At 37.0% G+C, this 13,794-nt stretch overlaps 1 protein-coding gene across 2 annotated transcripts in view; it reads right to left on the reverse strand.

Moving 5' to 3' along the window:
* The window catches only part of phrf1 (PHD and ring finger domains 1), a 20,850-nt gene extending 9,663 nt beyond the window's left edge, over window positions 1–11,187 (reverse strand). Inside the window, exons 1-13 of one of the 2 annotated variants that reach the window (XM_053482973.1) lie at window positions 11,080–11,187; window positions 10,130–10,287; window positions 7,257–7,334; window positions 6,517–6,701; window positions 6,330–6,413; window positions 5,512–5,645; window positions 3,380–3,465; window positions 3,067–3,233; window positions 2,562–2,694; window positions 2,289–2,401; window positions 921–1,111; window positions 471–596; window positions 68–222 (exon numbers count right to left, since the gene is read on the reverse strand). In XM_053482973.1, the coding sequence (XP_053338948.1) occupies window positions 68–222; window positions 471–596; window positions 921–1,111; window positions 2,289–2,401; window positions 2,562–2,694; window positions 3,067–3,233; window positions 3,380–3,465; window positions 5,512–5,645; window positions 6,330–6,413; window positions 6,517–6,701; window positions 7,257–7,334; window positions 10,130–10,223 (1,546 nt within the window). In that variant the 5' untranslated portion in view covers window positions 10,224–10,287; window positions 11,080–11,187. Of the gene's footprint in view, window positions 1–67; window positions 223–470; window positions 597–920; window positions 1,112–2,288; window positions 2,402–2,561; window positions 2,695–3,066; window positions 3,234–3,379; window positions 3,466–5,511; window positions 5,646–6,329; window positions 6,414–6,516; window positions 6,702–7,226; window positions 7,335–10,129; window positions 10,288–11,079 lie in introns of both variants that reach the window. The other variant, XM_053482963.1, reaches the window with a different exon arrangement.
* Window positions 11,188–13,794: the final 2,607 nt, after the last annotated feature.

Below are 13,794 nucleotides of genomic sequence, written 5' to 3' on the forward strand. Positions count from 1 at the left end.
GTGTTCATGATGTGTTCATGATAAGACTACTGTGTGTGCAATTAAACATGAATAATAGGAAACATACTATGTTTGGGGGCTGTTAGTGAGCCATCCCTGTTGATAACCACATCAGAGCTGTCCATCAGCAATAAGCTTTGACTACTCAGTATACTTCCCAGCAAATCTGGGTTTGCTGCAGCCACGTCATCCTCCTCAACCAGGGGAATACTACGCCCTCGTCTGTTAATCAATGACAAGCACATTACAGAGGGATATCAGCCTTGAAGCATTTAAAATCAGTAAAATATTTAGTACTAGGTTTAAAGACAACATTCATCTAAAACCTAATAAAGGAAATACTAGTTGACGATAATCAATATATATTTACTTCACATATATTTTCAATGTAGCAATGATTTTAGTTGGACAGAGATTTGCTGATATAGTGTATATTACCAATATAGGGGACTTGTGGTGTAACTGGTTACCTGGACAACCCAGCAAGTAAGGGTCTGGCCACAGGCTGGTGTGAGCGCAGAGCAGAGCGGGACAAACCTCGCCGTTTAGCTTCCAACAAGGAGGGCTGAACTGGAACCTGCTCCATCTCTTCATCCCTAAAGAAACACAATTCCACTCTTTAGGTCTAGCAAAACATTGGCCACACTCATGAAACCAAATTTGACAAAGTGCAAAAACTTTATTAAAAAATAAATAATAATAATCAATTAAATACAATTTTAATTTTAAAGTGAAATAAAATGGTGTGTACACATCAGGGCAAACATATTAAGGATAATCACTAAAATAAGTTAGTTTTATTATATAGTTACACTGTATAAGAAGTATCGAACAATCAACCATTCATGTAAATGTCATGCCAAATTTTCATTTTTTAATTTAATCTAAACATATTAAAAAATAATGTGTCACAAAATTACCCATCATCAATGGGATCAAGGTCAAAGGGGTCTCCATAAATAGAGAGGGAGGCTGCCCCGATGTCTGCTCTCATGCTCCCCAGTGTTTGCTCACATGGGCGGTACACAGATGGGATAACAGAACTCCGGCTGGGTTTCCTCAGGCCCAGATTCTGTGCAAGGCGCCCGTGAGTGGTCTTCTTTTTCACTAACTAGGAGGGCAAAATAAAGCATGGTTCATCAGATTGAAGTCCAGTTTCAGCCCACACCTCGTATTAGAAGTTCAATAATACAGTTTACTCAAGTCTATGTTCCCTAACTTAAAATAAAAACGTGTTAAACCCATCAATAAACTGTTTGGTTTGCCAGTCTATTTAGAAAACGTTACAGCGATCTCGACCTGAGATTAAAGCTAAAACTAGTTTCTCTGAATGAAATCATGGCAACGTTGACACCCGGCAGGCGTTCGATGTTTGAATTTAAGGGTCGGCTAACAGGTGCCCGTTCAAAACTAGCGAGTTAGCTATTCACATTCTGTCATGTGGGCGCGGAAATGAGGGACTTTGGCGTCTTCTTTCAGTGTACATTACATTATCTATGTGGTGATGTCATGATCTAAATGTGCAGAGAAAAACGTTAGTGTCTCCGTCTAGCGTCCACACTTGTTTATGGCAATTTGTAGGCAGCTAATTGAAATCAGACGATTTCTCACAAGAGGATGCTGTGTATTTTGACTGTGTTAGGGGCCGTTTACATATTGTGTCTGCTGCATGCTCACTTTAGTTGTTTTAAAATGAAGACACGCATCAAGAACGCATACAAAAGAGCACATTTCTTTCATGCACATCTATGGTGCAAACTCTCCAGTGTTTGGAAAAGGAGAAAGAATTGCATTTGAGTGCTGCTTTAAATTTAGAATAATTTTGATTTAAGCATCTGACTGCAGCCAAACAATGGCATTTCTTCTTCTAGCCTTGAATTTATTTTCTTTCAGACTGCTTTAAACATGAATGTATGTTGCTTGTAAATTATGAGCAAATTTAATTAAAGTCTGTTGTTTATCACCTACCGTTCCAGACCTTTGACCTTAAATAGAAATAAGATTCGGACATTTAAATATTACATATGAGAAGCCCTGTGGTAAAGTCATTTATGAGTATGGAAGAGACTTTCAGAACACAGATGTTCAATATTAATATCCATAAGAGCATTAATCGCCTCTAAGGGTTTAGGCAAAAGGACAGAAAGAAACCTGGCAGTTCTGATTTGAATGTCTTACAACTTACTGTACTTTGCATCTAAGCCGGTGGGCATGTTGTCATATCATAGAAACAAATCATAAAAAAATATTAATAAACAGAGGGTAAAATGAAACAGGCCAGAACATACCACTTTTTTTCTTGATTTTGTTCTCCTCACTCTACGTTTCCGCCGTTTTCCCTTCATGGTTGAGGTTTTACCCTTAATCTCCTTTCCATCTTTCAAGGTTTTCTTTCTTGGTGCTATATTAAAAATATAAATTTTAGACAATGGTAATATAAACAGTTAAAAATGGCAAGATTTAATCATTGATTAAAAATACAATCACATGTCACTCATGTGACATGTGATTTTAGGCATTCTAGGCATTCATGTTTCCTCCCTTTTTTTTTTTGTTGCTACCTTTCCTGCGTCTCCTGCGAGCTCTTGGCCGGGGAGTTAGGTCTCTCACATACACAGCTGTGTTAAGTCCAGCAACTACAGCATTGATGGTCTCATCCAGCCAAGTGGACTGCATCAAGTACCGAGGCGCAAGCTGAAACAGCAACAAAATCAGTGCGTCACGACATGCAGGAATAATTCAGGTAGACATGGTGTACTGCAGTTCTCAATCAGTATTTTTATTGCATATATAACTATTAAAACAACAACAAAAAAAAAAAAACATTACTAGCACAATGCACTTCAAAGACACTTTAGTAATGTTCATATGGCAGAGCGTGCATCACATTACAAGTTTTTATGCCTGTTAGGGAGATTCTAGGGCCATGATGTTTAGGGGAAAACTATGCCTTGTTTAATGGAGAGTGACAAGAACGTGATGCCTTTGAGGAAACCGAGAACAGCCAACAGTTCTCCTCTTAAGCACCAGTATGTTAGGAGAGCCAGACATAAGCATCATGCAAACCTGTGCAGCCGTGCGTGCCTGTGTGATGCGGTGTCTGTTGACATTGGCCCGGACCCTCTCGCTGTGCTGCGTCCGTGCAATTGCACGTGTGGGTCTGGTGCCCGACGACCGAGAGCGACTGGTGGTAGGAAGAACACTGCTGTCCTCCTCACTCGACCGCTGAGATCCTGAACCAGAAACAGAAGGCTTTTCTTTGAGTCAGAAGTGAGAAAATTGTGTGTAGCAGTTTTAAATCCGCTTAAAAACTGATACCATTACTGTATTATTTGAACATATAATCACAAAAATAAAAAATTATCATCTGGCTTATTACTTCTGCTGTTTGGTGAACATCCTGGGCAAAACCACTCCTCAACAGGCACTGCATCCAAAGGAGGTGTCAAACACTCCATATGGTACCTTCAGGAGAAGAGCAGGAGTGTCAGAAAGGTCTGTAATACTGCCACCACATTAATACACTGCAACACCAAACTTAGGCAAGACTTATTTAAAGTTTTTAAAATCCTGATGAAGAATGTAATTATCTACAAACAAACCTAACAATAAAATATTTACGACATCACATTTTAAATCTAATTATAAGATGTTTAACTCGGTTATTACAAGCACTTCATACGTTTCAAAGGCTTTTATCGACAATTACATGACATTTATGCAAAGAGTCAGTATTTGCAAAGTTGACCCTTCTTTTTTAGGCCCTCTGCAATTCGACTGGGCATGCTCTCCATCAACTTCTAGGCCAAACCCTGACTGAGAAAAAACGATTCTTTCATAATCACTTCTTGGAGTTTGTCCACCCTTCTAGTGGGTTTTTGTTTGTCCCCCCGCCTCTTGAGGATTGACCACAAGTTCTCAATGGGATTAAGATCTGGGGAGTTTCCAGGCAATGGACCCAAAATTTCAACGTTTTGGTTACCGAGCCACTTAGTTATCACTTTTGCCTTATGGCACGGTGCTCTATCGTGCTGGAAAATACATTGTTCTTCAACAAACTGTTGTTGGATTGTTGGAAGAAGTTGCTGTTGGAGGGTGTTTTGGTACCATTCTTTATTCATGGTTGTGTTTGGGGGCTAAATTGTGAGTGAGCCCACTCCCTTGGATGAGAAGCAACCCCACACATGAATGGTCTCAGGATGCTTTACTGTTGGCATGACACAGGACTGATAGTAGCGCTCACCTTCTCTTCTCCTGACAAGCCTTTTTCTAGATGCCCCAAACAATCGGAAAGAGGCTTCATCGGAGAATATGACTTTGCCCCAGTCCTCAGCAGTCCATTCACCATACTTTCTGCAGAAGATCAATTTGTCCCTGATGTTTTTTTGGAGAGAAGTTCTCACTTTGGAGAGAAGTGTCTTTGCTGCCTTCTTAACACCAGGCCATCTTTCAAGTCTTTCTCTCACTGTGCGTGCAGATGCGCTCACACCTGCCTGCTGCCATTCCTGAGCAAGCTCTGCACTAGTGGCACTCCGATCCCGCAGCTGAATCCTCTTTAGGAGGCGCTCCTGGTGCTTGCTGGACTTTCTTGGACGCCCTGAAGCCTTCTTAACAATAATTAAACCTCTTTCCTTGAAGTTCTTGATGATCCTCTAAATTGTTGATTGAGGTGCAATCTTAGTCGCCACAATATCCTTCCCCCGTGAAGCCATTTTTATGCAACGCAATGAGGGCTGCACACGTTTCTTTGCAGGTCACCATGGAACACAATAGAAGAACAATGATTTCAAGCATCACCCTCCTTTTAACATGTCAAGTCTGCCATTCTAACCCAATCAGCCTGACATAATGATCTCCAGCCTGCTCGTCAACATTCTTACCTGAGTTAACAAGACGATTACTGAAATGATCTCAGCAGGTCCTTTAATGACAGCAATGAAATGCAGTGGAAAGGTTTTTTTGTATTAAGTTAATTTTCATGGCAAAGCAGGACTATGCAATTCATCTGATCACTCTTCATAACATTCTTGAGTATATACAAATTGCTATTATAAAAACTTAAGCAGCAACTTTTCCAATTTCCGATATTTATGTAATTCTCAAAACTTATAGCCACGACTGTACATCATCAAGAACTATTTTAGTCTAAATGTAGCATTTCTGTAGCAATTTTCTGTTTGTACAGACTACAGCAAGTGGATGAAATATTCCTGTTTTGCTAAACAATATTTGAATTTGCGCTATTATAAGCATTTACATTTGCTTACCTTTTATAACTTAAATTGAGAGCCTATAACAAATTTGTACACCAAACAGAATAACATTACTACAGCTGAATATTGTGCAGATAGTACAGTACATCATTAAACTGTACAAGCCGACATGACATTGTGGTGAGTACATAAAATTTGCCTGCATAAAGTACATTCCCTAATCTAGTGTTTTAGAAACTTTGACAGTTGAACATGATCCTGAGTGTCTACAAACACAAATACAGCATGAACATCTTACCCAGCATCACAGCCGTCACAGAGCAGCAGGCGATCTTCTCTGTCTGTCCCTCCACACACCTCACAGCTAGTCTGGTCCAGATCCATATTCACCTGCACCTCTTGTTCATTTGTCCCTGGCCTCTCAACTGTAATCTACACATGCACATGATAGCCAGGTTCTGTATGGTGTCTTATCATTAGTTATGGACAAATACTTTAAGGTAGACAACATATACAACTTTGAGAAACTCACTAATTGATTTTTTGCTTCATTCTCAATATATTTATTTTTTAGATTTTGTTACAATTCTAAACAGACTTAGCAAATACTTTGCTCCTACCACAAATGATGCTGTACTGCCTGCCAATGTGTGAATAGTTTAGAGTGCACCAACTGTAGTATTTTAGAGGAACTGCAACATTTTACCACTTGTAACATGTACAAATTAATCTATAATTTCAAACATTTTGTAGAGTCAGTGCAGCAATACATGAATTACCATGCAAAAGAATTATAATACATCACTAAATCATGAGTTGATCATCAACATCAACCTGATTTAAGCCTAAAATTCGCTGTCAGAGGAAATCACACTTTGCTAGTAATGATTGTCACTTACCCAGAGTGATCTTTCAAAATTTCCGTTTAGTTGTAGAAACTTATATATGTATGGTTTTCATAAATGTGGTGTGTCTAAGAATTTTATAGGCAGAAAAATCTGACTTTCTTCGTCGGTTGGATATTTTCCAAAAATTGTTTACCACAATACCTGATTTTTTTTTTCCAGGCTACCACACATTTAAATAAGGACAATAAATCAGTAATGACTTCCATACCGTCTTCTGGACTTTTCCTCCAAAGCATTTTCTCAGTAGGATGTTACTGAAGACAATGCGGTCAATGGGACAAGAGTTGGCATTCTAATGACAGGAGAACGGAAAAAAATAATCATTAAAAATTTACTTCCAAAGTGATAATGTGCAATCTACCTGCAGACTGTCGACCCCATAATCCAATCGTCACCTTGGCCCACTCCAGAATGCAGTCCAGACAGAAGTAGTGTTCACAGTTCTGGGGCGTGGCTACTGGTTGTTCATGGAAGGAGTTGAGGCAGATAGGGCATTTCTCAGCATCTTCGTCTGAGCTCAGCCCAAGATCAGTTGGTTCTGTCCCTGCTGCTCCTTCCACCTCCTTTTCACCATCTTCATCTATCAAAACACATACAGAATATGAGGACAGAATTCAGATTGCATGACATGCATATTGTTCAGAAATTTGCCTGCACCTAAATCCCAGGAAAAATTGTATATGTATGATGTAGTTTAAAACATTACACGAACAAATCTTAAGTCGATATGTGCACTGGAAGTACATAACATAACAAAAACAATACTGTGTCTAAATGCTCACTTTATTTTCTCTGAAAAATACAAGGCAGAGAGAAATAAAAACTGTGGAGAAACTAAGGCTACAAATACTTTTTTATAAAGTTTTATGTTTAATTTGTATAGTAACACAAATTCCACAATACTTTGGCTCTACATCTAAGAATCATATACCTTTATTACTCTTACTAAAAAATGCCCAAGTGCTCCCTTTCACTCATAAAAGAATTTGACCCGAGAGAGAGAGAGAGAGAGAGAGAGAGAGAGAGAGAGAGAGAGACATGATGGTACATTTAATTTAAGGCAATATATAACACACAAGCACTCAAAGAATCAGCATGTCCTTACGATCACTCTCATCTTCCTCTTTTTCATCACCTTCATCTTCTCCATCCTGGGAATCATCATCCTCCTCACTGTCTGTATCATCCTCGTATGAGTCGTCACCATCTTCCTCTAAATAGTGCAAACATTACATCAAAAAGAGCTTAAATGCATGTTAGTGTGTCACTTCAATGCTTTTTAATTCAATGCTGTCATGACTATTTTAATGACAATCAAACTGTCATTTGGGACCAAATCACCAGCAAAATATATTAAAATCCACTTGATTAAATTCTGTTTCAAGCAACAGTCATTGAAATATTTTGTTTTTATCAGACTTTTTTGTTCTTATACTTTTGCTCACTTAAAGAATTGGGTGGTCTGCAACCAAAGATGCAATGTTTTAAGTTGTTTGACATGTAAATTTAAATATCAGAAAATAAAAAGATGAGACTTTGGTCTATGGCAAAGGTTCTCAGAGTTAAAAAGTTTGGTCTAAATCCATATATTTATATATTATACTTCTAAGCACGTAATTTGGCTGTTTGAGATAAAAAAAAAGACTTTTATTAATCTTGCTAATAACTTACAATCAACATACATTCCCAGTTATAGAGGTCTGAGACAAAATACATTAATGGAAAGAAGGAAACTGCTTGACTGCAATCAGATGCTTAAACCAAAGCAAATTTACATTTAAAGCCACACACATTCAAGTGTCAGAAAGTACTTTTCATGTTATATGCAAAAGAAATTGCACTGTCTGCCTGCTAAATAGTATGCATGTATACTGTACATATATGGCTTTTATTTAGTAAAACCACAATGATTTTATAATCACAAAGGTTTGCAGTTCTCACAAACTCATAACATACAGCAAGGGCTTTACGACATTTAACAGATGTGCAGACCTGCAGACAACTGCAACCACGATAATGTTTTGTCTCAGACAGAGAAACTGGACCATCAGTACAATTTACACTATACAGTACCTTCATTAGAAAGGACAGATGTGGCGCATCTTTTGCCTTTTCCATAAAAGATGTTCATGTTGCCCAGCTCGTCCAGGCTGTCCAAAATCTTGATCCAGTGTATCTCTAGCTTTATGCCTATCTAAATTCTGGAGAAAATATATAAATTCCCTTTTCTAAATTAAAAAAAAAATTAAATATTTTCTTCCATGACACTCTTAGTTCTTCTTTGGTAATAAAGCGTATGTTTCCTACCTTTAAATTAAAAACGTTATACTCATCAATAATGCTAAACGTAATAGTTTCCCTGTTTAACATGGTTGTTATGGCAACGTTGACAGCCGGCGTGCGCGCTTGGTGTTTAGCATCACAGAGTTCACTTGTCGGCTAACTAACGTCCGGTCAGACTTAGCGAGTTAGCTAACCGCTACCAGGCCTTCAACTTCTGTCCTGCGGACACTAATAAACGAGAAGACGTCGTCTTCTGTCAGCGTACATCACGTCCACTGTGCTGTGAGGATGTGTCAGTGCAAATGTCCAAAGAGAAGGTCAGTCTCCGATGTGTCAATGTTTATATGCAGCTGATTGAATGCAGACATCTCCATCCCTCAAAACTAGGCTGTTTGTGCGTGTGCTGTGTCTTTGTCGCGTCTTCTGCGCGCTCAGTTTTGTTCTTTTAATGGAGAAGAAATATCTGAGAACTTTTCGGGAAAGGTGTTTTTTTTTTTTTTTTTACCGTGTTGAAGCATGAGGTGCAGCCTAACACTGCACTTTTTACCCTCTTGTCCGCAAATAAACCTACTGCAAGGGATTTACTTCCAATTCATTTTGGTACTACAGTGTCTTGTGTTGTCCTTTTGAGGTCAGTTTGTTTAATCAGATTTATTCAGGTACCAAAACTCTAATACACATTGCTTATAAAGTCTATTTAGATATGACATTCATTCAAATATTTTTTTTTAAATACACCTGTAAAAGGTTTACAGATGTATTTAAACAAATAATTTTGTAAACCTTTTAATGTTAAAAGTTCGAGATGTTGTATTGGGTCACAATCAACAATTTCCAGGCAAACAGTGCATTTTTTTTTTTTTTTTTTGCACCTAGAACATATTTTTTTATCTTTTTGACACTTGAATGTGAGTTTCTTTTGTTTATGCATCTGATTGCAGTCAAACAGGGGCATTTTCCCCCTCTGGCTTTGAATGTATTTTGTTTTAGACCTCCTTAAACAAATGTACATTGCTTGTAAGTTGTAAATAAGTTTAATAAAAGTCTATTGTCTCAATCATAATTTGAAGTAAAATGCAAAAACTAAAGATTTGGCAAATTTACAATCAGTGCAGACTGTAAAAGTATATACACACAGCTCTGGAATAAAGAATAAGAGACCACTGGAAAATAATCAGTTTGTGCTTCTTTTTTTTTTTTACAGGTGCATGTATTGGTGAGATATGCAGTTTTGTTTTTCTTTTTTGTGAACTGCTGACAATATTTCTCCTAAATTCAAAATATAACTATTGTTATTTAGAGTGTATATTTAAATGAAATTACAATGTCACAACAGGTCAAAATATAATGTCCAAGATAATGCAGTATTTGCAGAGCTTTAATAACTCAAATAACTCAAAAAACAAAATGCAAAAACTCTAATTGAATTATGGCAGCATTATGTATTATTATGTTTCCATTAATGATTTCAGTACTTCATCAATATGAATGTTATGTGACACACTGTGTATGTATGTTTATGTGTGTGTGTGTTAATATGTACATTAGCTACACCACTGAATATAAACTTTAGATCTGCTGTGAGCTTCGAAAATATTCTCAGACTATAACCAAGAAGGTTATAACAAACTCACAGTATAACACACAGTAAGGGCACCAAAATGTTTTGTCTTAGAACAGATCAATGCTGTCCAAAAAAAAAAAAAGTATATTGATACACTATACCTTCATCAGAGAGGATAGATGTGGCGAGCCTTTTGCCCTTTCCGTTAGAGATGTTCTTGTTGATCATCTCGTCCTGGCTGTCCTCATCATCCATGGCTCAGCATTGGAAACTCCACAATCTTGATTCAGTGCCGCTCTAACCTTTGCCTATCTAAATTCTGGAAAAAAATATAAAGCTTCTAGTCCTGTCACCCTTAAGAATCCCATTAAAATTTCTTCCTTGACGAATATAAACCAGACATGTTATACAAACATGACAATCAGCTCGTGATCATCACATTTGTTTATCTAATGTTATAGTAAATGTTTTACATGCCAAAAAAAAATCCAAGATGTGTAGCCTGTTGTGAAAAGGTGCATTACTGTACATACTGTAAGTTAAAACTGCCTTTAAAACTAGATAGTTTAGCAATTACAGTCCGTATTTTACGTTATAATTCAGATATACACATTGCCTGTTAATAAATCACATTTAAACATTTATATTTAGGTCCAGTCTGCTTTTTATCATCACACATCCTCAGATGTGAATTTATTTCCTTAGGCAAGGCGCTTTGTTTTGGTTCCTGTATATTCCGTGGAGTGAGAGGGAGAGACAAGCAGCACAAGCTACAAACACAAGACTGCAAATAAAAGTAATTACACCGCAATGAGAAGGATTAAACTACGTTAAATAGATATTTAGTACCAGAAGAACTCAGCACTCGTTTACTGGTTTTATACAGTGCTTGTAAACTCATGTAACATGACAGCTAATTGTTATTAGCCGAAGCTGTATGCTATGCTATGCTAAGCTAAGCTATGCTAGCTGTGCCCTTCTACACTCGGTCTATTTATAACTCCTCGCTTTATTTAGCGTCTGCTGCTCAGCCGGTTCTAATCACGATTTTTTAAACGCATGCATGGCTTTACACACTGCATAAAGTGCAGCGCAAGTTGTGTGCACCTACCCTACACAGCGGCGTGTGACATTATTTGTGTATTTTGAAGTCCATACACACACAAATAAACACACGCTTAGGGATTTTGGAGTGACGGACGCTACCGGCTGCACAGAGGATAGACGGAAATGGCGGAGAGAACTCAAATCACAGTCACGCTTAAAGACACAGCGCACTCTTACCTGAAACTCAGATTATTTTCTTGTTAAGTTTCATAAAGTTATTTATATCTTCTGTGAGGAACTCGCTGTCCACTTCAAAATGAGTAAGGAGGAATTCACTAAATGAGATGTGGGTATAGAAAAATAATCAAGGGCAGGGTGATGTGAAGTGATTATTCACCCATACATGTAACATCCCATAATGTTTTACCACTTTATACAACAAATTGTCAATTTTGTCTAAGTGGTTTAAGCTTTGCCCATTCAGCTGCTAGTGATAAGATTTTCCATTCGAACTGATCACTTTGGTCTAACTCCTTAAATGTTATTATTATTATTATTATTATTATTATTATTATCATCATCATTATTTTATCTAAGTGGTCCAAGCTTTTGCCCATTTAACTGCTAGTGATAAGATCTTTCGATTCAACTGATCACATTGGTCCAACTACTCAAATGTTATAATAATAACTAGAGAGCAAAAATTTCTGAAGAAATTTCAAGTGTGCCTATGCTACTGCCGAGTCAGTTCTCAGAAGACAGTAAATACTAATTATTGTTATTATTATTGGGCACTGGTGGCTCAGTGGTAGTTTTTTCAAAACTGCCTCTTGAGAATCCCAGAAAACTGAAAGCATTACATTTCCAGCTGAAGGTTGACTTTTTAACTTTTTCTTGGTCGGCGATTAAGGATGTTACCGTTCAATTCTCTGCAGGTTACTCTCAGGCTCGTATTAAGGAATCCATGTCTCGTTACTGGTAATGATTCAATCTGAGAAACTTTCAACTTCCTTAGGTTACTGGTCGAAATTTTGTTTGCAGATTTCTTCTTGTGTTTATGCTTATCCAAGAGTTACAGGTACACTTTCAGACCACAAAAAAATAATCACTGCACGCTAATCTTTTTTCATGCAAGTGAGGAATCCTTTTTTTTTTTGCTCGTATGACTGTTACAAATGAACTGATCTAACACCTTCATACCTGCACAACAGTGACTGGGAAGACAGTAGTCTTAAACAGATAAGCCAGTGTAGGCAATATACATTTTTAATATAACCAGAGAACCAAAGTGCAGATTATTTTTGACTCATCCTCATTCATATATATGAATTTGGTAATTTGCTGTGGTATAATAAGACAAAAACACAGCCACATCATATGGGAATAAGTACAATTATTTCTAACTACTGGCAGGAAAAAACATTCCATGATGAGAGAGTTTCCTCAACCGAATAATCCCATGATTCTTTTAATGTGAATGGAGGTATTTTAAATGATTAAAACAATAGTTTGAAAATGTGCACATTATACAACATTTGCATTGTATAGTCTGTGAACTTTCCTCTGCCAATCATTATGTCACATTTACAGATCTCAAAACAAGTGGATTATAATTATATAATTAGATACATATACTGTATAGAATATATTTTTCTTGAATCTACAGTGACACATGTTTATTGTGAATATTTTAAGTCTATAATCCTTTAAAAATCACCTTTTTTCAAATGCTTTAAATGATTGGGCTTAAATGTACTATTTTTTAATAACACATAAGCCACCTACTCACTCATCCTACATACATCATAATATTGAAATGCTTTCTGAAATATTTCAGTCTTAAAAAAGGACCAAATCTAAAAAGCAACTTGCAGCCCTTTTTCTCTATAATTCTGTACACTGCCTATACATTGCAGGAATGAAAAACACTGAAAAACAAATTTCAGTTTCCGGTTTGTAAAGATTAATTCAGATTAAATATAGTAAGAGTTATTTTACCCAGAATAGCTTCAGTAAAAAAAGTAAACATAAACAAGTTCAGGAAATGCACACAAAATATTATCTATATTATTATATTTAGATTTTTGGTTGGAGTTGAAGTAGTGATGCCGCCCCACAGTTCCAGTGTCCCTTGTTTGATCCAGTGCTCGGGTTATTGTCTGTGTGAAGTTTTTTTTTTGCAGTTTCCTCTCACTTTCTATCAACATGGCAGTAGTTAGACTGGCCACACTTAATTTGCTTATTTGTAAATTTGTGTAAGAATGATTGTTTATAGTTGGCTATGTTGTGTTTCACAGTTTTCTACAAATTACAGATCAGGGTTTGCTTAAAGATATGGACTTGATTCTTTCCTAAATAAGACAAGGTAAAATAAGATAAGATTAACATTTATTGTTCCACCAGTAAGGAAATTTACATAGTTACAGCAGCAACAGGGAAGAAGAAAATGTATGTTTTTTTTTACACTATAGACCACAAAGTGACTCTAGACAATAAATAAACTAAGATCAGTGCTGACGATACAGCCCTACAGCGGATATTTTAAGTAGCTCAACACAACTGGGTTGAGGAATACTGGGGAGGTGGGGGCCTATTTGACAAAAAAAGGATGAGATTACGGAAAAATGAGGTCATGGATCACTAACTTGAGGAAGGCATTTAAGGGCTAGTGATTAGAATTTAGGGCTTTTACTGCTGTGACCAGGCTTCTTTCTCTGTTTCTGGAAAACCAGTGGGTTAACATTCAGAGCTCCAATAGGTTTTCAGTTCAACTCCCAGA

Source organism: Clarias gariepinus, chromosome 2 (assembly GCF_024256425.1).
Source record: "Clarias gariepinus isolate MV-2021 ecotype Netherlands chromosome 2, CGAR_prim_01v2, whole genome shotgun sequence".
Taxonomy (NCBI): Eukaryota; Metazoa; Chordata; class Actinopteri; order Siluriformes; family Clariidae; genus Clarias; species Clarias gariepinus.